Source organism: Triticum urartu, chromosome 6 (assembly GCF_003073215.2).
Source record: "Triticum urartu cultivar G1812 chromosome 6, Tu2.1, whole genome shotgun sequence".
NCBI classification, from domain to species: Eukaryota; Viridiplantae; Streptophyta; class Magnoliopsida; order Poales; family Poaceae; genus Triticum; species Triticum urartu.
The window spans coordinates 5,246,209-5,260,716 of record NC_053027.1 but is presented as its reverse complement, the minus strand read 5'-3'; the positions used below and the strand labels follow the sequence as shown (position 1 = coordinate 5,260,716).

General features: G+C 45.9%; 1 protein-coding gene across 2 annotated transcripts; it reads left to right on the top strand.

The window, feature by feature from the left end:
- The first annotated feature begins 3,995 nt into the window (after positions 1-3,995).
- Positions 3,996-6,183, top strand: LOC125515806 (bidirectional sugar transporter SWEET14-like). Of its 2 annotated transcripts, none has more exons than XM_048681310.1 (6): positions 3,996-4,248; positions 4,685-4,721; positions 4,809-5,019; positions 5,128-5,289; positions 5,376-5,495; positions 5,576-6,183. In XM_048681310.1, exons 1-6 carry the CDS (start codon positions 4,197-4,199, stop codon positions 5,831-5,833), a joined length of 840 nt encoding a protein of 279 aa, XP_048537267.1. In that variant the 5' UTR covers positions 3,996-4,196; the 3' UTR covers positions 5,834-6,183. The 2 variants fall into 2 exon arrangements, with proteins under 2 accessions (XP_048537267.1, XP_048537266.1); XM_048681309.1 differs by having other exon boundaries at positions 3,996-4,260.
- The last annotated feature ends 8,325 nt before the right edge of the window (positions 6,184-14,508 follow it).

Sequence of the window (14,508 nt, the reverse complement as noted above, 5' to 3'; positions counted from 1 at the left end):
TTTAGCCAAAACACCTTTAGCGCAGGACCTCTTCTAAACGCTATGGAGTGCATTTGACCATTTCTATGCAAGTCTGTTGACATATACACTTTAGTCATTGCATTCTTAACTTGTAATAACATAAAAACTGCTCACCAAGTGCATCAAATCAGTCACTAATGTTCTGTCAACATAGGAGATCGCGCGCTTTAAATCATGTACATCTTTTTTTGTTGTCTGCTACAAAGAAAAACAAGCTTTTGCTTGAATTATTTCCTAGTGGGCGAAAGACTGTCTGGTGAACAACCCAAAAGAAAGGCTTGTCCTAATCTACTTATTTCCAAAATAATAGTGCTAGAAATATTTATGAGAAAAAGGTGGTGTTGGGCATATATGTCTTTTGTTAAAACCTAGTTTAATGTGCATGTTGTAAAAAAATGTAGTTTTATGTGTACATGTGTTATACTAGACCGCAGTATCAGCATATGTGCGTTCTCAGCAGACTGAACCGCAAACTTAACATAAATGAATTGGTTAGATTCGTTGTGGTAGAACATACCTACATGTGTTGAAGTCCTAAACTTTGCACCGGTATTTGCATGCCATTGAATTTATTGCATGATTTTTGGTGCAAACCTCTTGCTGGTAGACGACATCTCCATAGAGCTGCTATGATGACTTCGTCTTCATTTGCGGGCTAAGTATCTCGGAACTGTGCTCATAAGAGCAGGGTACGCGTACCATTCATAAAATGAATATATGTAAGCGTCTATATCTGTACTGTGATTCCAAAGAAATACTGCAGCGCGTAACAAATTAGTTTCCCGGCTGCTCCAGTCCCCCGCTACCCCACCCGCCCACACACACCCACCACAAGTTCCTTCGATGCCTCAGCACCATCACCTTCGGTTCAGGCCATTCTCACTGTCCTAGCTGCCATGGCTGGCCACAGTGTCACATGGCCGGCTCAGTCGGCCACATCGTCCGTTAATCTCTCTCTCTCTCTCTCTCTCTCTCTCTCTCTCTCTCTCTCTCATATTTACCGAGATAAGCTTTTGCAGATACTTGTGTGGCGCGGATGCTTTTGGAGATTTCTTCCAATACTGTTTTAGATCAGCTTATGCACATTCCTATATGACGATCATATTTACGTTGCTTTCTCACAATCTCTGATATGTCTGAACATGCCAATGGACAATTCAGTATGCTTGGAGCACCGTTTAATTACATTGAAATATCTTGCACTACCTTTTGTTAATATCTTAATTATTGGCATTATGAGGCCATGACACCGATCCTTTAGTGAATCTTTGCGGGCAGCCACTGAAGTTTTTGTATATTTTTTAAAGCATTAACCTCTGAGAGTGACTTCATAACGTCACATGTTGGAATCCCTTCCGCTGAAGTGTATAGGTAGGATCTTTGTAGAACAGCCTTTTTCATCTCAGACCCACGTGTACTACCGCAAATATCTCTACCGAGAATATTCGCCCGTCCAGGATCTTCTTCATTTCTTGACCTGAAATAATTCTGCTTTGCTGAGACGGGACATTGGTTTAATTGATCTAAGTTACTCAGTTGAAATGGGCATTTTTTTAGCTATCTAGTTGCTGTACATGAGAAAGCTACTACTGCTCGACCATCCGCTGGTTCCTATTCCTTTCCCTTTTTGCGAACGACCATCCGTTGCTTCCTGACAGTCAGAATAGGTTAATTGAAGGACTAATTAGTTAGTGGTTCAGAAGGCTCCAAAGTGCATCTTCGAGTTGCAAGAAATCTCTACGTTGCTTCTGCAGTCAGCCACTGATGAACCGTGGAAAATAAATTGGTTTGGCTTTGCCACGTCACCTTTTAGCAACCATGTGCAGTGTGAAATGGCATCAGCTAGTACGTTCGAAGGGCTATAATTCAGCCGGCAAAGCATGCAAAACCGATGAATACTAGGATCAATTTGTAGATGCACGCAAACCTCACAGTGCACTAGTAAGCCCCTGAGTAAGTGTACGCTAATGGCGTAAGCCTGGCGGCTATCTATTTCTATTGCATACACAATCTGCAAAACCATGGACGATGGAAAGTACGCCCTAGATGTGGGAAATAATGTGCATATGGCCGTGTTTCTGACCAGATGGTACAAGAACACCAACAACAGAGATCAGACACCTTTTCCCAAAAGGAACAGCAAAACCTAGCGAGCCGTTCTTTGCTCCTCTCAAGTTCCAATGGATGTTTTCTTTACTCACTCATGATCATGAGGCCAAAGATTTCTATGCAATCAATCAACCCATTGTCAAAAAGCGTCGAAGTTTTTCTGCTACCGTGGAGCCTCAGCCTTATGTACTGCATTACGTTAAATATCTTCCTAATTTGCTTTTATCCATTACGGTAGGAAACTATGTATCAGTAAATCAGGAGTAACTGAGCTGCTTGTTTATGTGTGTCGCCGAAACCTTCCAACAACGATCATGGAAGAAAGCATAGGGGGTAATACTAATGTATACAGCTCACAGCCGCAAAAAAAAACGTATACAGCTCATACATACGTGTTTTTTTGTGTGGAGACATACGTGTTGTTTCAGCTGCCCTAAAAAACTGCATTGTGACTGGCACGGCATTCAAGTATGCAACCGTGCAAATAATCGCTTGATAACTCCCAACGTGACATACATGTTTCACGTGTGTGACTGATAACCTGTGGTGTAGTTGTTGGTGAATGTTACCATGATCTGGCACTAATTCAACTGATGTCTGCAAGTTATACATGATAATTCCTAAAAATAAAAAAAGCTTTGGTTCTCATCTGATGATGTTTTGTGGTAGACCAAATGCTATATATTAAAGTTAACCATCCCTTAAAAGGCCATTCTTACAAAAAAAAACACTGGTCCTTGGGTAAATCGAAAATCAATTCATCATGCAATCGATGACAGTAGCAGCGAAGATCGATGCCACCTTTGGACCCCCGAAACACCATCTGAGCAAGAGAAATATTGTTCATGCAGCGCCTGGGAGGGAGCTGATTGGGGTGAGAATATGACGGTGACGATGATCTGGCAAATAGAATAGTGTCCGAGAAGAAGGCAGTGAAGAGGGTTGGACGACCACCCCAAATTTGGCCAGACATATGTTGGGGGAAATGCACTGACCAGATCACAGACGACACTGAAGTTGGCGAAATAGGAGACTGAGTCATAGAATCAAGTCACCAAGGGACGTCGTCCATTCTGCCGAAAGACACCTTCGAAGACCGAATGCATGACAGGAAGACAAAACCAGATCCACCGATCTAGGCGACCCCCATCCCTCTCAATGCTACTGGCGAGAGACTCACCGATGAGGTGGACCAGGAGTAGAGGAAACCTTGTTCTTAATAGGCACAACGCCGAAATTGCCACCGCTGCGCCACCGTTGGGAGGATCATAGCACTACTATTAGGATACCTAACTATATCACCACATCGCAAATCCGTGGTCCCCGCCCCCTCTGTCGCCGAAGCGGCAAACGAGAGAGGATGAGACCTGAGGACTCATCAGTGCGTAGGGGGATCGATGAATCATTGGAAAATATGGTTACAAGAGGAATTTTCATTCTGGGTCGTAACATCTGAAATTTACAGGAGCTATATTTCAACACTGGTTTGAGCCTCTTAATTGGACGCATGACCAATGGGGGGAGAGGGAGTTGTTAACCTTTTGTGGCTCAGCGGTGGCTATAGCTCTCCAGCGTTGCCGGTGTGGCTAAGCTGGTGTTACCAGATAACTTGAAGTGTACAAAATTTTCCCTAATATATCCATGACAGGAATTGGGAGAGAAAGAGTCTACCGAGAAGATAGGCACTTTGTGTCATGGATGTTGATGATTATCCTGTCCTTTGTTTAAGGCGGTACCATGGTTGTGATTGATGAGGAATAGTTTGTATGTGCCAATGGAGTCACACACCATAAGGATGCACACCTTTTTGGCTTCCATGTTAGCACTATATAAACCCATCCCAGCTCCAGCTCCCTTCACGCTCTCAAGCAACTATCTCGAGTAGTAAGCTGACACTTCTTCTCTTCCCATTGAACCATCTATTTTGTATTCCTTGCGAGGGCTATATAAACCCATCCAACCTCAAGGGAGGTAGAAGTTGAAGCTTAGCTGTTACCCAAGCTAGCTTGGTAGAACTATCACATTCTGATATCCTCACCAACTCCCGAGCTAATTAAGATTTTGCAATGGGTGGTCTCTCCCTTGAGCACCCGTGGGCCTTTGCCTTTGGCCTCCTAGGTATACTGAATAGTTGAGTATCTTTTAAGAGTTCTTATTATTTCCTTTTCATTTTCTTTTCATTCTGGTTTCACAATATGTTTTGGCAAAACTAATACTCTTAGGCGTCCCCTACTTGGGGAAGTATGTTGTGTATCCAAGACAACAATTACACTATATAGCTAGGTAGTGCGGATTGCACCATGGGATACATGGGATCCTTCCTCTTTTGAGTAAACTAGTATATCTAGAATAGTTCATTAGTCGTTGGAGGTGGCAAACAAAAGGGGAGAAAAGGGAAAGCAAGATGTATAATAAACTAACTAAAGCAAGATGTATAATAAGCATGGTGTTGTGTCACGCACACAAGTTACTGAAAGCTCGCTAAGTGGGGATTAATTGTACACGTGTCTCCTTGTTCTCGCTGCCTAACTGTCGTCGTATTGCTTCCATGCAGGCAACGTCATCTCCTTCATGACCTACCTGGCCCCACTGTAAGCCTCTCGATCGCGCTCAACATCGTTTCTCTCTCTAGCTTAGTTTCACGAGAAACTAATGGTGCATGGGGGCATGGGATGCAGGCCGACGTTCTACCGGATCTACAGGAGCAAGTCGACGCAGGGGTTCCAGTCGGTCCCGTACGTGGTTGCGCTCTTCAGCGCGATGCTGTGGATCTACTACGCGCTCCTCAAGTCCGACGAGCTCCTGCTCATCACCATAAACTCTGCCGGCTGCGTCATCGAAACCATCTACATCGTCATGTACCTTGCTTACGCGCCAAAGCAAGCCAAGGTACTCACAACTCAGCTGCACACATGCATGCATGTGTCCACCCTTCTTCATCAGTTTGGGCATTTTGAGTGAACTGGTTTGTGCTGACACAAAATGCGTGACATGCAGCTCTTCACGGCGAAGATCCTCCTCCTCCTGAACGTGGGTGTGTTCGGCCTCATCCTACTTCTCACGCTGCTGCTGGCGGGGGGCGAAAAGCGCGTAATCATGCTTGGGTGGGTCTGCGTCGGCTTCTCCGTCAGCGTCTTCGTCGCGCCCCTCAGCGTCATCGTGAGCACCTGCCTGGCCTCTCTCACACATATTAGTTTGTGGTGATCCACCATGATTGATTGATTATAATCGATCTATTTGTGCAGCGTCTTGTGGTGCGCACCCGGAGCGTGGAGTTCATGCCCTTTTCACTCTCCCTCTCTCTCACCGTCAGCGCCGTCGTCTGGTTCCTCTACGGCCTCCTCATCAAGGACAAATATGTTGCCGTACGTGAACAACACAAATTATCTCTCAATTCCAATCTCAAAATTTCTATTTGACTTTAGTGTTGGTGTTGAACATGCAGCTTCCCAACATCCTCGGGTTTGCCTTCGGGGTGATCCAGATGGGGCTCTACGCTCTCTACTGCAACGCCACGCCCAGGCCGGCGCCAAAGGAGGTGGATGCACCCATGCCAGAGCACGTCATCAACGTCGCTAAGCTCGGCCCGGCAGCTGCCATGGAGCTCAACACACCAGCTGCCGTCCGGCCACCAACCATGGAGAACATCGTGGCTTGTGCCAGCGGCCAGACCAAAGAGATCAGCCAGCGTCGAGAAGGTTGACATGGCTACCAATGTCCAGCATGCCTAGGCAGGCAGGCCCCATGCAGCCAGAGCCTCTCCTGGGGCCGGTGTGGTGGAGAGATTCTTAGCACAAATGATACTGTAGTTTGCTATAGCTACTGTAGCTATTTGGGCTTGCCTGAGACCTTTGCTGATCCAGGTTCCATGCACGCATGCATGAGGATGGGGGCGTGTGATTTCCACCGTTAATGTTCCTTTTCTTGCAAGCTGTTACTGTTCCTAGTTGCTCGTTGTAAGGGTTATTTTATTCTGGTAGTATTCATTGGTATTCACTGTCCGATCACTTCGAAGCAATAACATTGTTATAAAAATTCTCATTTTCTTGTGAACCAACGTGTGGTTGGATGGTTAAGAGGACGGTGGTATCCCCAGCCCATCATAGGATTTTCGGTGATGCATGTCAGTGGAAGAACACGTTCCGGTCAACTACGATTTCTTGGACTGAATCCGCCTTTCCAAGAGCATAACTTCATCTCTTGGAGTGCAATGTGAGTAATAGAGTGTCTTTCTTTTTAGAGGAAAGCAAGCAGTGCACATGTGTTTCCTTTTGGATGTGTCGTGCTTTATATGGGCCGGAATGGGATGGGTCTTTATTGCGTCCGACTCATCTCACCTTACTTCTTTTCCGCCAGACCTTTTCTTTATTTCGAGGCAATTTTCCACGAGAGCTGAGATGGAAGAAGCTTTCACCTAGAACGTCTGCTTTAATGGGCCGCCCATTTGTGCACACTTAAAACAAGGGAAATCGAGAATAAGGGAGCAGGAAACTGAACCCAGATCCTCATTGTTGGGTAGCGCTGGTACGTAGCCTTTGAGGGACTGTTGGGTTCATGGTGAAATACATGGCGCGATCAACTTGAGTGAAAATAGACAGTTTTTTCGGTGGTTTTCCCGATATTTTCATGTTTTTAATAGTTTATCTTTTTTGCTCTTTTTCACTAGGTTTATTTTTTCTTTCTTTTTCCTTTGTTTTCTTCGGTTCTCTATGTTTCTTTCTTGGTTTTCACTAGATTTTTTTTTCTTTTCTTGCTTTTATCTTCTTCTTCATCGGTATTATTTCTTTCTTTCTCGTGTTTACTTGTTTTTCATTGTTTATTTTTTTTTGGTTTTCACTGTTTTCATTCTTTTGCATTGATTTTTTTTCAGATTTACATTTTTTTTTGGTTGAAGCAAGAGGGGCCGGCATGCTGCTGTGGCAGTGGACGGCGCTTGGAATCCCAATCTGCTCTGCTGCTAAATCATCACTGTGGAGAGCTCTTGCACATGGTCTGGACTTGATCCATCAGATTCTCTTCGAGCGGCAGGTTTTGTGCCAAGTCGTTTGCTAGATTATAATAACCCAAGCGCTGCAAATACCCGATGACACAAAACAAGGTGCCTACAAAACAAATCCCATACTGAGGTATAGTATGGGAATTTTGATTAAATTCTGCCACAACTAAATGCTTAAAGAACACTCAGGAGCTGATATATCTCCTTCCAAAGCCGGTTAACAGCACAAACCCCCCATCTAACAACTACACAAGATCGCTCACTCCAAATTTGCCAATGAGGCCGAGGGATCATATGTGGAAGAAACCTTCCTATGGCATGGTGAAAGTTAACGTCGATGCAGCTTTTCATGCAGACACACTCTCGGGAGCAAGTGGAGCTGTTGGTCGAGATGATAAGGGAGAGTTTATTGCTGCGGCTTCTTGGTTTATACCGCATGTTCGGGATGTTGATTCGGCTGAGCTCATGGCAATACGGAATGGTATTTATCTTCTGTCAAGTATTGGATGCACTAAAATAGAGGTAGAATCAGACTGCTTGTTTGCGGTGGAGACACTTCAGAGCATGGATGATTATATGGGGCCTGACAGTGCTGTGGTAGCGGAGTGCAAGAAACTGTCCATCGACTTTAACAAACTTTCCTTTAAACATTGCTACAGAGAAGCGAACCGGGTAGCAGATGAGTTAGCAAAACATTGCTTTAGTATAAGAGTTCCTGATTCTTGGGATGACGTAATCCCGGACTTTATTTCTCATCTCCTTGTAAACGATATGAGCATTATTTGAGGAATAAAGTCTAATTTGGATTAAAAAAAACAGCACAAACCCCCGTCTATAATAGTAAAGAAAACTAGCAAAACCATAGATGTACAATTACACTGGGACATAAACGTGGCAACAAGGCAAAAAATAAAACTACTAAAACGGAATTATATTTTTCTCAACAAAGTCGTACGCACATGCTTCCATGGTTGTGGAATAATCCACATATGCGCATACCTGCATGAAGTTGAATCATAAAGTGCTATTGAATGTTAGAACCCAAACTGCCAATCATCTCATTGCGGATATTCTCTTGCCGTGGCCTGGACCCACGATCCGAGAACCACCTCGCGATCTCCATGGACTGGAGGTCGAGCCAGAAGAAACCAAAGTATGACATGTTGATGAGCACGGTGCTACTCCACTCAGCGAACCACGGTAGCTATTGTAGTTCCAGGCTTCCAGCTGAACTGGCCATGGGCTAACGGGCGGCCTTTTCTCTCCTACCTTGTCGAGGAACCTAAAGAATGCCTCTGATGACCATGTGTGGTCCTTGCTGGCACTTGGTCTGTTGGCCTTTTGCTTTGACTGCGCTCAAGCCAATATCTTGGCTCCATTTGTGACGAGCACGATCTGGCGCCCTCCCTCCACCGACCGCGCCCGGAGTTGGGAAAATATCTCATGAATGTGCCACTGAGCCGGACCACAGGGCACAGGGTTTTGAGCGGAATAGAACTAGCATGATCATAGACCTACTACTACACCGGGACCAACAGCTCGCCGATCAACCGGAAAATAAAACTACTAAAATTAAATTGTTCTAAAAAAAAAGTTCTTCAACAATGGACGCACATCTGCTTGAACTTGGGACTGGAGCCAGAAACGATTGAATCACAAAGTGCTCCTGAATGTTGGAACCCAAGCCGTCAAATTCATCTCATAGGGGATGTTCTTGTCTATGTACTGGAGCCGAGAATCCGAGAACGACCTCACGATCTCCATGAAGCGTAAGTCGAGCCAGAAGAAACTGCAGCCTGAACTGATGAGGACCTCTCAGCGAAACACACTAGAATGAGCCTGCCTCGCTTCGTCACTGGCCTGTTTCCGCCCTCCTTGTCCAGGAACAGCGAGATTGCATCCTTGTCGATCACTGCCTCTGGTCGTTGCTGCCACTTGGCTGTTTGCTTGGACCAAGCTGACATCTTGTTACCATCCGTGACGAGCACAATTAGGCTCGTGTCCACCGACGATGTCGCCAAGAGATGGTTGACCCACTCTTTGCGGCCAAAGCTCTCCGGTAGCATCGTCACCGTCAAATGCGCCGTTTTGACGTGGAGCTTGAGCACGTAGGCCGAGGTGTTGCTCATGCACAACCAGTGCACAGTGCCGCCAGTGACCAAGGCCCTGCCGAGGCCTCCCTGCAAGTAGCTGCCAGACAGGTTAGGAGCCCACACCTCGGTGCAGCTGCCCCACACGCCGTGCTCCGATGAGAAAGTCAGGAGCCGAAGGTGGCGTCGATGGTGGTGTTGTGAGAGCTCTAGGTATGCTATGATCACTTGAAAATGCCGGCCGACGGCGGCCACACCCTCCTTGTCGTTGACCCCGATGAGCAAGACATAACTTATGCACCCAGCGTCCACATGGTCCACACCCACAGGGAAGGCCGGTTGAGATGGCAAGGTCTGGCTGCTCCGGGTGGCCGGGTCGCACACGCGGAGCTCTTGGTCCACGCGGGTGAGGACAAGCCCTGTCGCGCGACGCGAGGGGTATACCGCCGCTGGAGACCCTGCGCAGCCTGGTGGCGTCCTGCACTGTGGTGTCGACCAGGAACACATATGCGTCGTACGTGAAGATCAGGTGGCCGTGCAGGAGGGAGGGCACGAAGCGGTCGCCGTGCCGGAGGCGGAGGCGGCCGCGGAGGCCGGTGTCATCCTTGATGCGCAGCGCATGTCGACATACGTAGAGGCGCAGCGCACGAGGGTGGCCGGGTCGCTGCGCGTCGCGATGTCCACCAGCACGTCCAACGGCAGCGAGGCTGTCGTCTGCCGCCGTCCTGTTGCAGGTTGAGTCCGCGATCTCCGCCGCCACCTGCCATGGTTGATGGATGACTCTAGGTGGGGAATCAGTCTGGGACAAGATCCGATCAGTCCCGATCGACGTCGTACAATTAGCCTAGGGCGAGGGACAGCCTTTGCTCCGTTTCTCCTACGCTAATAATGTGGGATTAGAGGAAATAAACTGCGATTTGTTTTCTAATTGTTGTGTCTCTCCGACGCTAATAATATGGGATTGGTTGTTATCCAGCCCCATTAAGACTCTATACGTGGTGGTATCCTAAGAAAATAATTACGGATTCTTTTCATAAGAAAATATTGCTTCCAACGTTATTCTGATTTGCTTTTTTTACATATAAATGCAATCACAGATTTTTCTTTTTGCGAAAATGATGGAGATCTATTATAAAAATTCAGCGGAACTACAAAACATCTCAAACATAATAAAAACTACATTGAGATTGCAAGACCCCCAAACAATCAATACTACCGTCAAAACGAGCCGCCAACTCGCCGATGTTGCCTCTACGATACCGGAGTCGGCTTGACCTTGTCGATGATAGTGAGGAATTCTTCGTGCACGTGTCCCTAAGGACGAGCGCCCTCAATCCGCAATCATCGCATTGAACCCTTACATAGATCTGAAGCACCTGACACCAAAATTCGCCACAAGACTAGAAACCCTAACCTCACCGCCCCAAAAAGATGGCAGGAATCTACACCGGAGCTCCGTCGACTACGTCCAAATAGACGTACTCGAGGAGGATCAAAGCCCGCAAAACAAACTCGAAGAAGTAGCACCACCATCTGCTCGAGCACCGTAGTTGCAAGGACCGTAAATCCCTAACCTAAACTCCTAGTTGGAGCAGAGGTGCCGAGATTCCCTTCCCCACCACCGTCCGCCGGAGCGGAAAGCAGAGGGAAGGCGAATCTACGGTCTCGCCATTGTAGTTTGGAGAGAAGAGTTTGCCCTAGCCGCCTAGGGTTAGGGAAGATAATAACTGACTAAGTACAATCGCAGATGGTCATTTACAAACAATGGTCTCGAATTTTTTAAATTTAAATTTACTTTCTTGTGAGCGGTATTTGCTTTCATGCAAATATTGTAATGATTGTTTTCGTGTCTGCGTGGATTAAAAAGAAATTTGCTTCCATAGTGAAAGAAAAGTTTGTCGTTCCCTCAAAAAAAGAAATGTTTGCCTCAATTTAATACACTACTACATTTTTTTCAATAAGAAATACAATAGAAAACACATCTTACACATAATCAGATAATTCCATCAGCGAAACTATTGCCTCAAACCTACAGTTTTCACGAACTGCAGCTGAGCGTGGCTTAGATGGTTAGATTCCTTTTGGTGAATCCAACCCACTAGGGATAGTCCTATACTTAGCACCGGTGATTGATTTCAGGCTTTCCGACGTTGTTCTTCTGGTGGGAGAAGACTTCCCCATTGACTATGTGCCGTCTGTGCTGACTTCGTGAATCTGAAGACGTGATGTCGGCTCTGTATATCAGAGATACTGATAGGAGTAGGGTAGGCACACATGTGTTCATAAGAGTGAGTATATGTGGGCATCTACTATTCTACTATGTTAAACAACCTTGATACAACTTAATTTTATTTGCATAGAACACATAACTATTTCATATGTCATTATTATACACTCTTCATCCGATTTGGTGATGTGCCTCTAAATAAATAAATTTTGTCAAATTTTTTTTGTTAGACTCCACGGGACCACAAACGCCTCCAAGGAATAAAAAAGGGCACTGGGGTTTCCTTTAAGGGCTCCGGTGGTGTCGGTTCCTGTTGGAAATATGCCCTAGAGGCAATAATATTGTATTATTATATTTTTATATTCACAATTAAGAGTTTATAGTCTATGCTATAACTGTTATGATCCTGAAATATGCGATTCAGTGGAAAACTCATATGCACGTGTGGAATGATAAACGGTAAAATAAGGAGTCTCGCCTCTAAGACTAGCTCAAATGTTGTTGGTGATCATTTTTTCTGCATCTTAGGATATCTTTAAGTGTATTGATAGTCCTAAAACAACATTGAGAGTACGACTATAGAAGAACTATTATATTAAATCGTCCCAAACTTAAATGTTATACTTTGAAATTATATTGTCAGAAGTCAATTGTTATAACACGGAGTGTTAACATGTGATTTAGTTTCTTAGACCATGAGAGTATCATAGTGATAACTTATATGTTCAAACGTCGTCTGTAACATGGTGATTATAACGATAACTTATAGGTTCATCAGGAAGTTCGGCAAGGGACTAGATACCTCTAGAATGGAATTTGCTACTCCAACGATGAACAGATATTCTTAGGCCCCTCTTGGTGTGACGGCGTCCATCATTGTCTGGCGAAACATAGGTGACTATGCCATTGGGATGCCGAAACATGTCAACGACAAAGAAGAACATAACCGGTAATGAGGAGACCGATATAGTGAGCATGTGTATGACTCAAGCGGATACTGATATATCTCTCGTCGTGTTTTGTAAATTATGGCAAAGCAACAGAAATAGCATAGGATAACCAGAGGTTCACTTGTATGTCATTCGTTCACTCATAGGGATCGATATGAATGTCCACGGTTCAGCTATCGATCACTAAACGAAATGTGTTTTGTTCATGTCTATGTTTTACCGAACAATATGGAGCCTAGAGAAAGGAAGAGGGAACAATGGACCCGGGGCCCCAGCAACGTAGCCAAGAGGGAGGAGCCTACCTCACTGCCGATGCAGAAGCCGACCGAACACGGCAACTGTTAGGGAACGTAGTAATTTCAAAAATTTCCTACGCACACGCAAGATCATGGTGATGCACAGCAACGAGAGGGGAGAGTGTTGTCTACGTACCCACGCAGACCGACTGCGGAAGCGTTGACACAATGTAGAGGAAGTAGTCGTACGTCTTCCCGATCCGACCGATCCAAGCACCGTTACTCCGGCACCTCCGAGTTCTTAGCACACGTACAGCTCGATGACGATCCCCGGGCTCCGATCCAGCAAAGCGTCGGGGAAGAGTTTCGTCAGCACGACGGCGTGGTGACGATCTTGATGTTCTACCGACGCAGGGCTTCGCCTAAGCACCGCTACGATATGATCGAGGTAGAATATGGTGGCAGGGGGCACCGCACACGGCTAAGGAACGATCTCAAGGATCAACTTGTGTGTCTAGAGGTGCCCCCTGCCCCTGTATATAAAGGAGCAAAGGGGGAGAGGTGCGGCCAGCCTTGGGGCGCGCCAGGAGGAGTCCTACTCCTACCGGGAGTAGGACTCCCCCCCCCCCCCCAATCCTAGTTGGAATAGGAATCCTCAAGTGGGGAGAGAGAGAAGGGGGGCCGGCCACCTCTCCTAGTCCTAATAGGACTAGGGGAGGGGGGAGGCGCGCAGCCACCTTGGGCTGCCCCTTTCACCTTTCCACTAAGGCCCACTAAGGCCCATATGGTTCCCGGGGGGTTCCGGTAACCTCCCGGTACTCCGGTAAAATCCCGATTTCACCCGGAACACTTCCGATGTCCAAACATAGGCTTCCAATATATCAATCTTTATGTCTAGACCATTTCGAGACTCCTCGTCATGTCCGTGATCACATCCGGGACTCCGAACAACCTTCGGTACATCAAAATGCATAAACTCATAATAACTATCATCGTAACGTTAAGCGTGCGGACCCTACGGTTCGAGAACAATGTAGACATGACCGAGACACATCTCCAGTCAATAACCAATAGCGGGACCTGGATGCCCATATTGGCTCCTACATATTCTACGAAGATCTTTATCGGTCAGACCGCATAACAACATACGTTGTTCCCTTTTTCATCGGTATGTTACTTGCCCGAGATTCGATCGTCGGTATCCAATACCTAGTTCAATCTCGTTACTGGCAAGTCTCTTTACTCGTTCCGTAATACATCATCCTGCAACTAACTCATTAGTTGCAATGCTTGCAAGGCTTATGTGATGTGCATTACCGAGAGGGCCCAAAGATACCTCTCCGACAATCGGAGTAACAAATCCTAATCTCGAAATACGCCAACCCAACATCTACCATTGGAGACACCTGTAGAGCTCCTTTATAATCACCCAGTTACGTTGTGACGTTTGGTAGCACACAAAGTGTTCCTCCGGCAAACGGGAGTTGCATAAACTCATAGTCATAGGAACATGTATAAGTCATGAAGAAAGCAATAGCAACATACTAAACGATCGGGTGCTAAGCTAATGGAATGGGTCATGTCAATCAGATCATTCAACTAATGATGTGACCTCGTTAATCAAATAACAACTCTTTGTTCATGGTTAGGAAACATAACCATCTTTGATTAACGAGCTAGTCAAGTAGAGGCATACTAGTGACACTCTGTTTGTCTATGTATTCACACATGTATTATGTTTCCGGTTAATACAATTCTAGCATGAATAATAAACATTTATCATGATATAAGGAAATAAATAATAACTTTATTATTGCCTCTAGGGCATATTTCCTTCAGCAACCCGGACAATCTGGGCCAATACTGGCCTGGTCAGGCC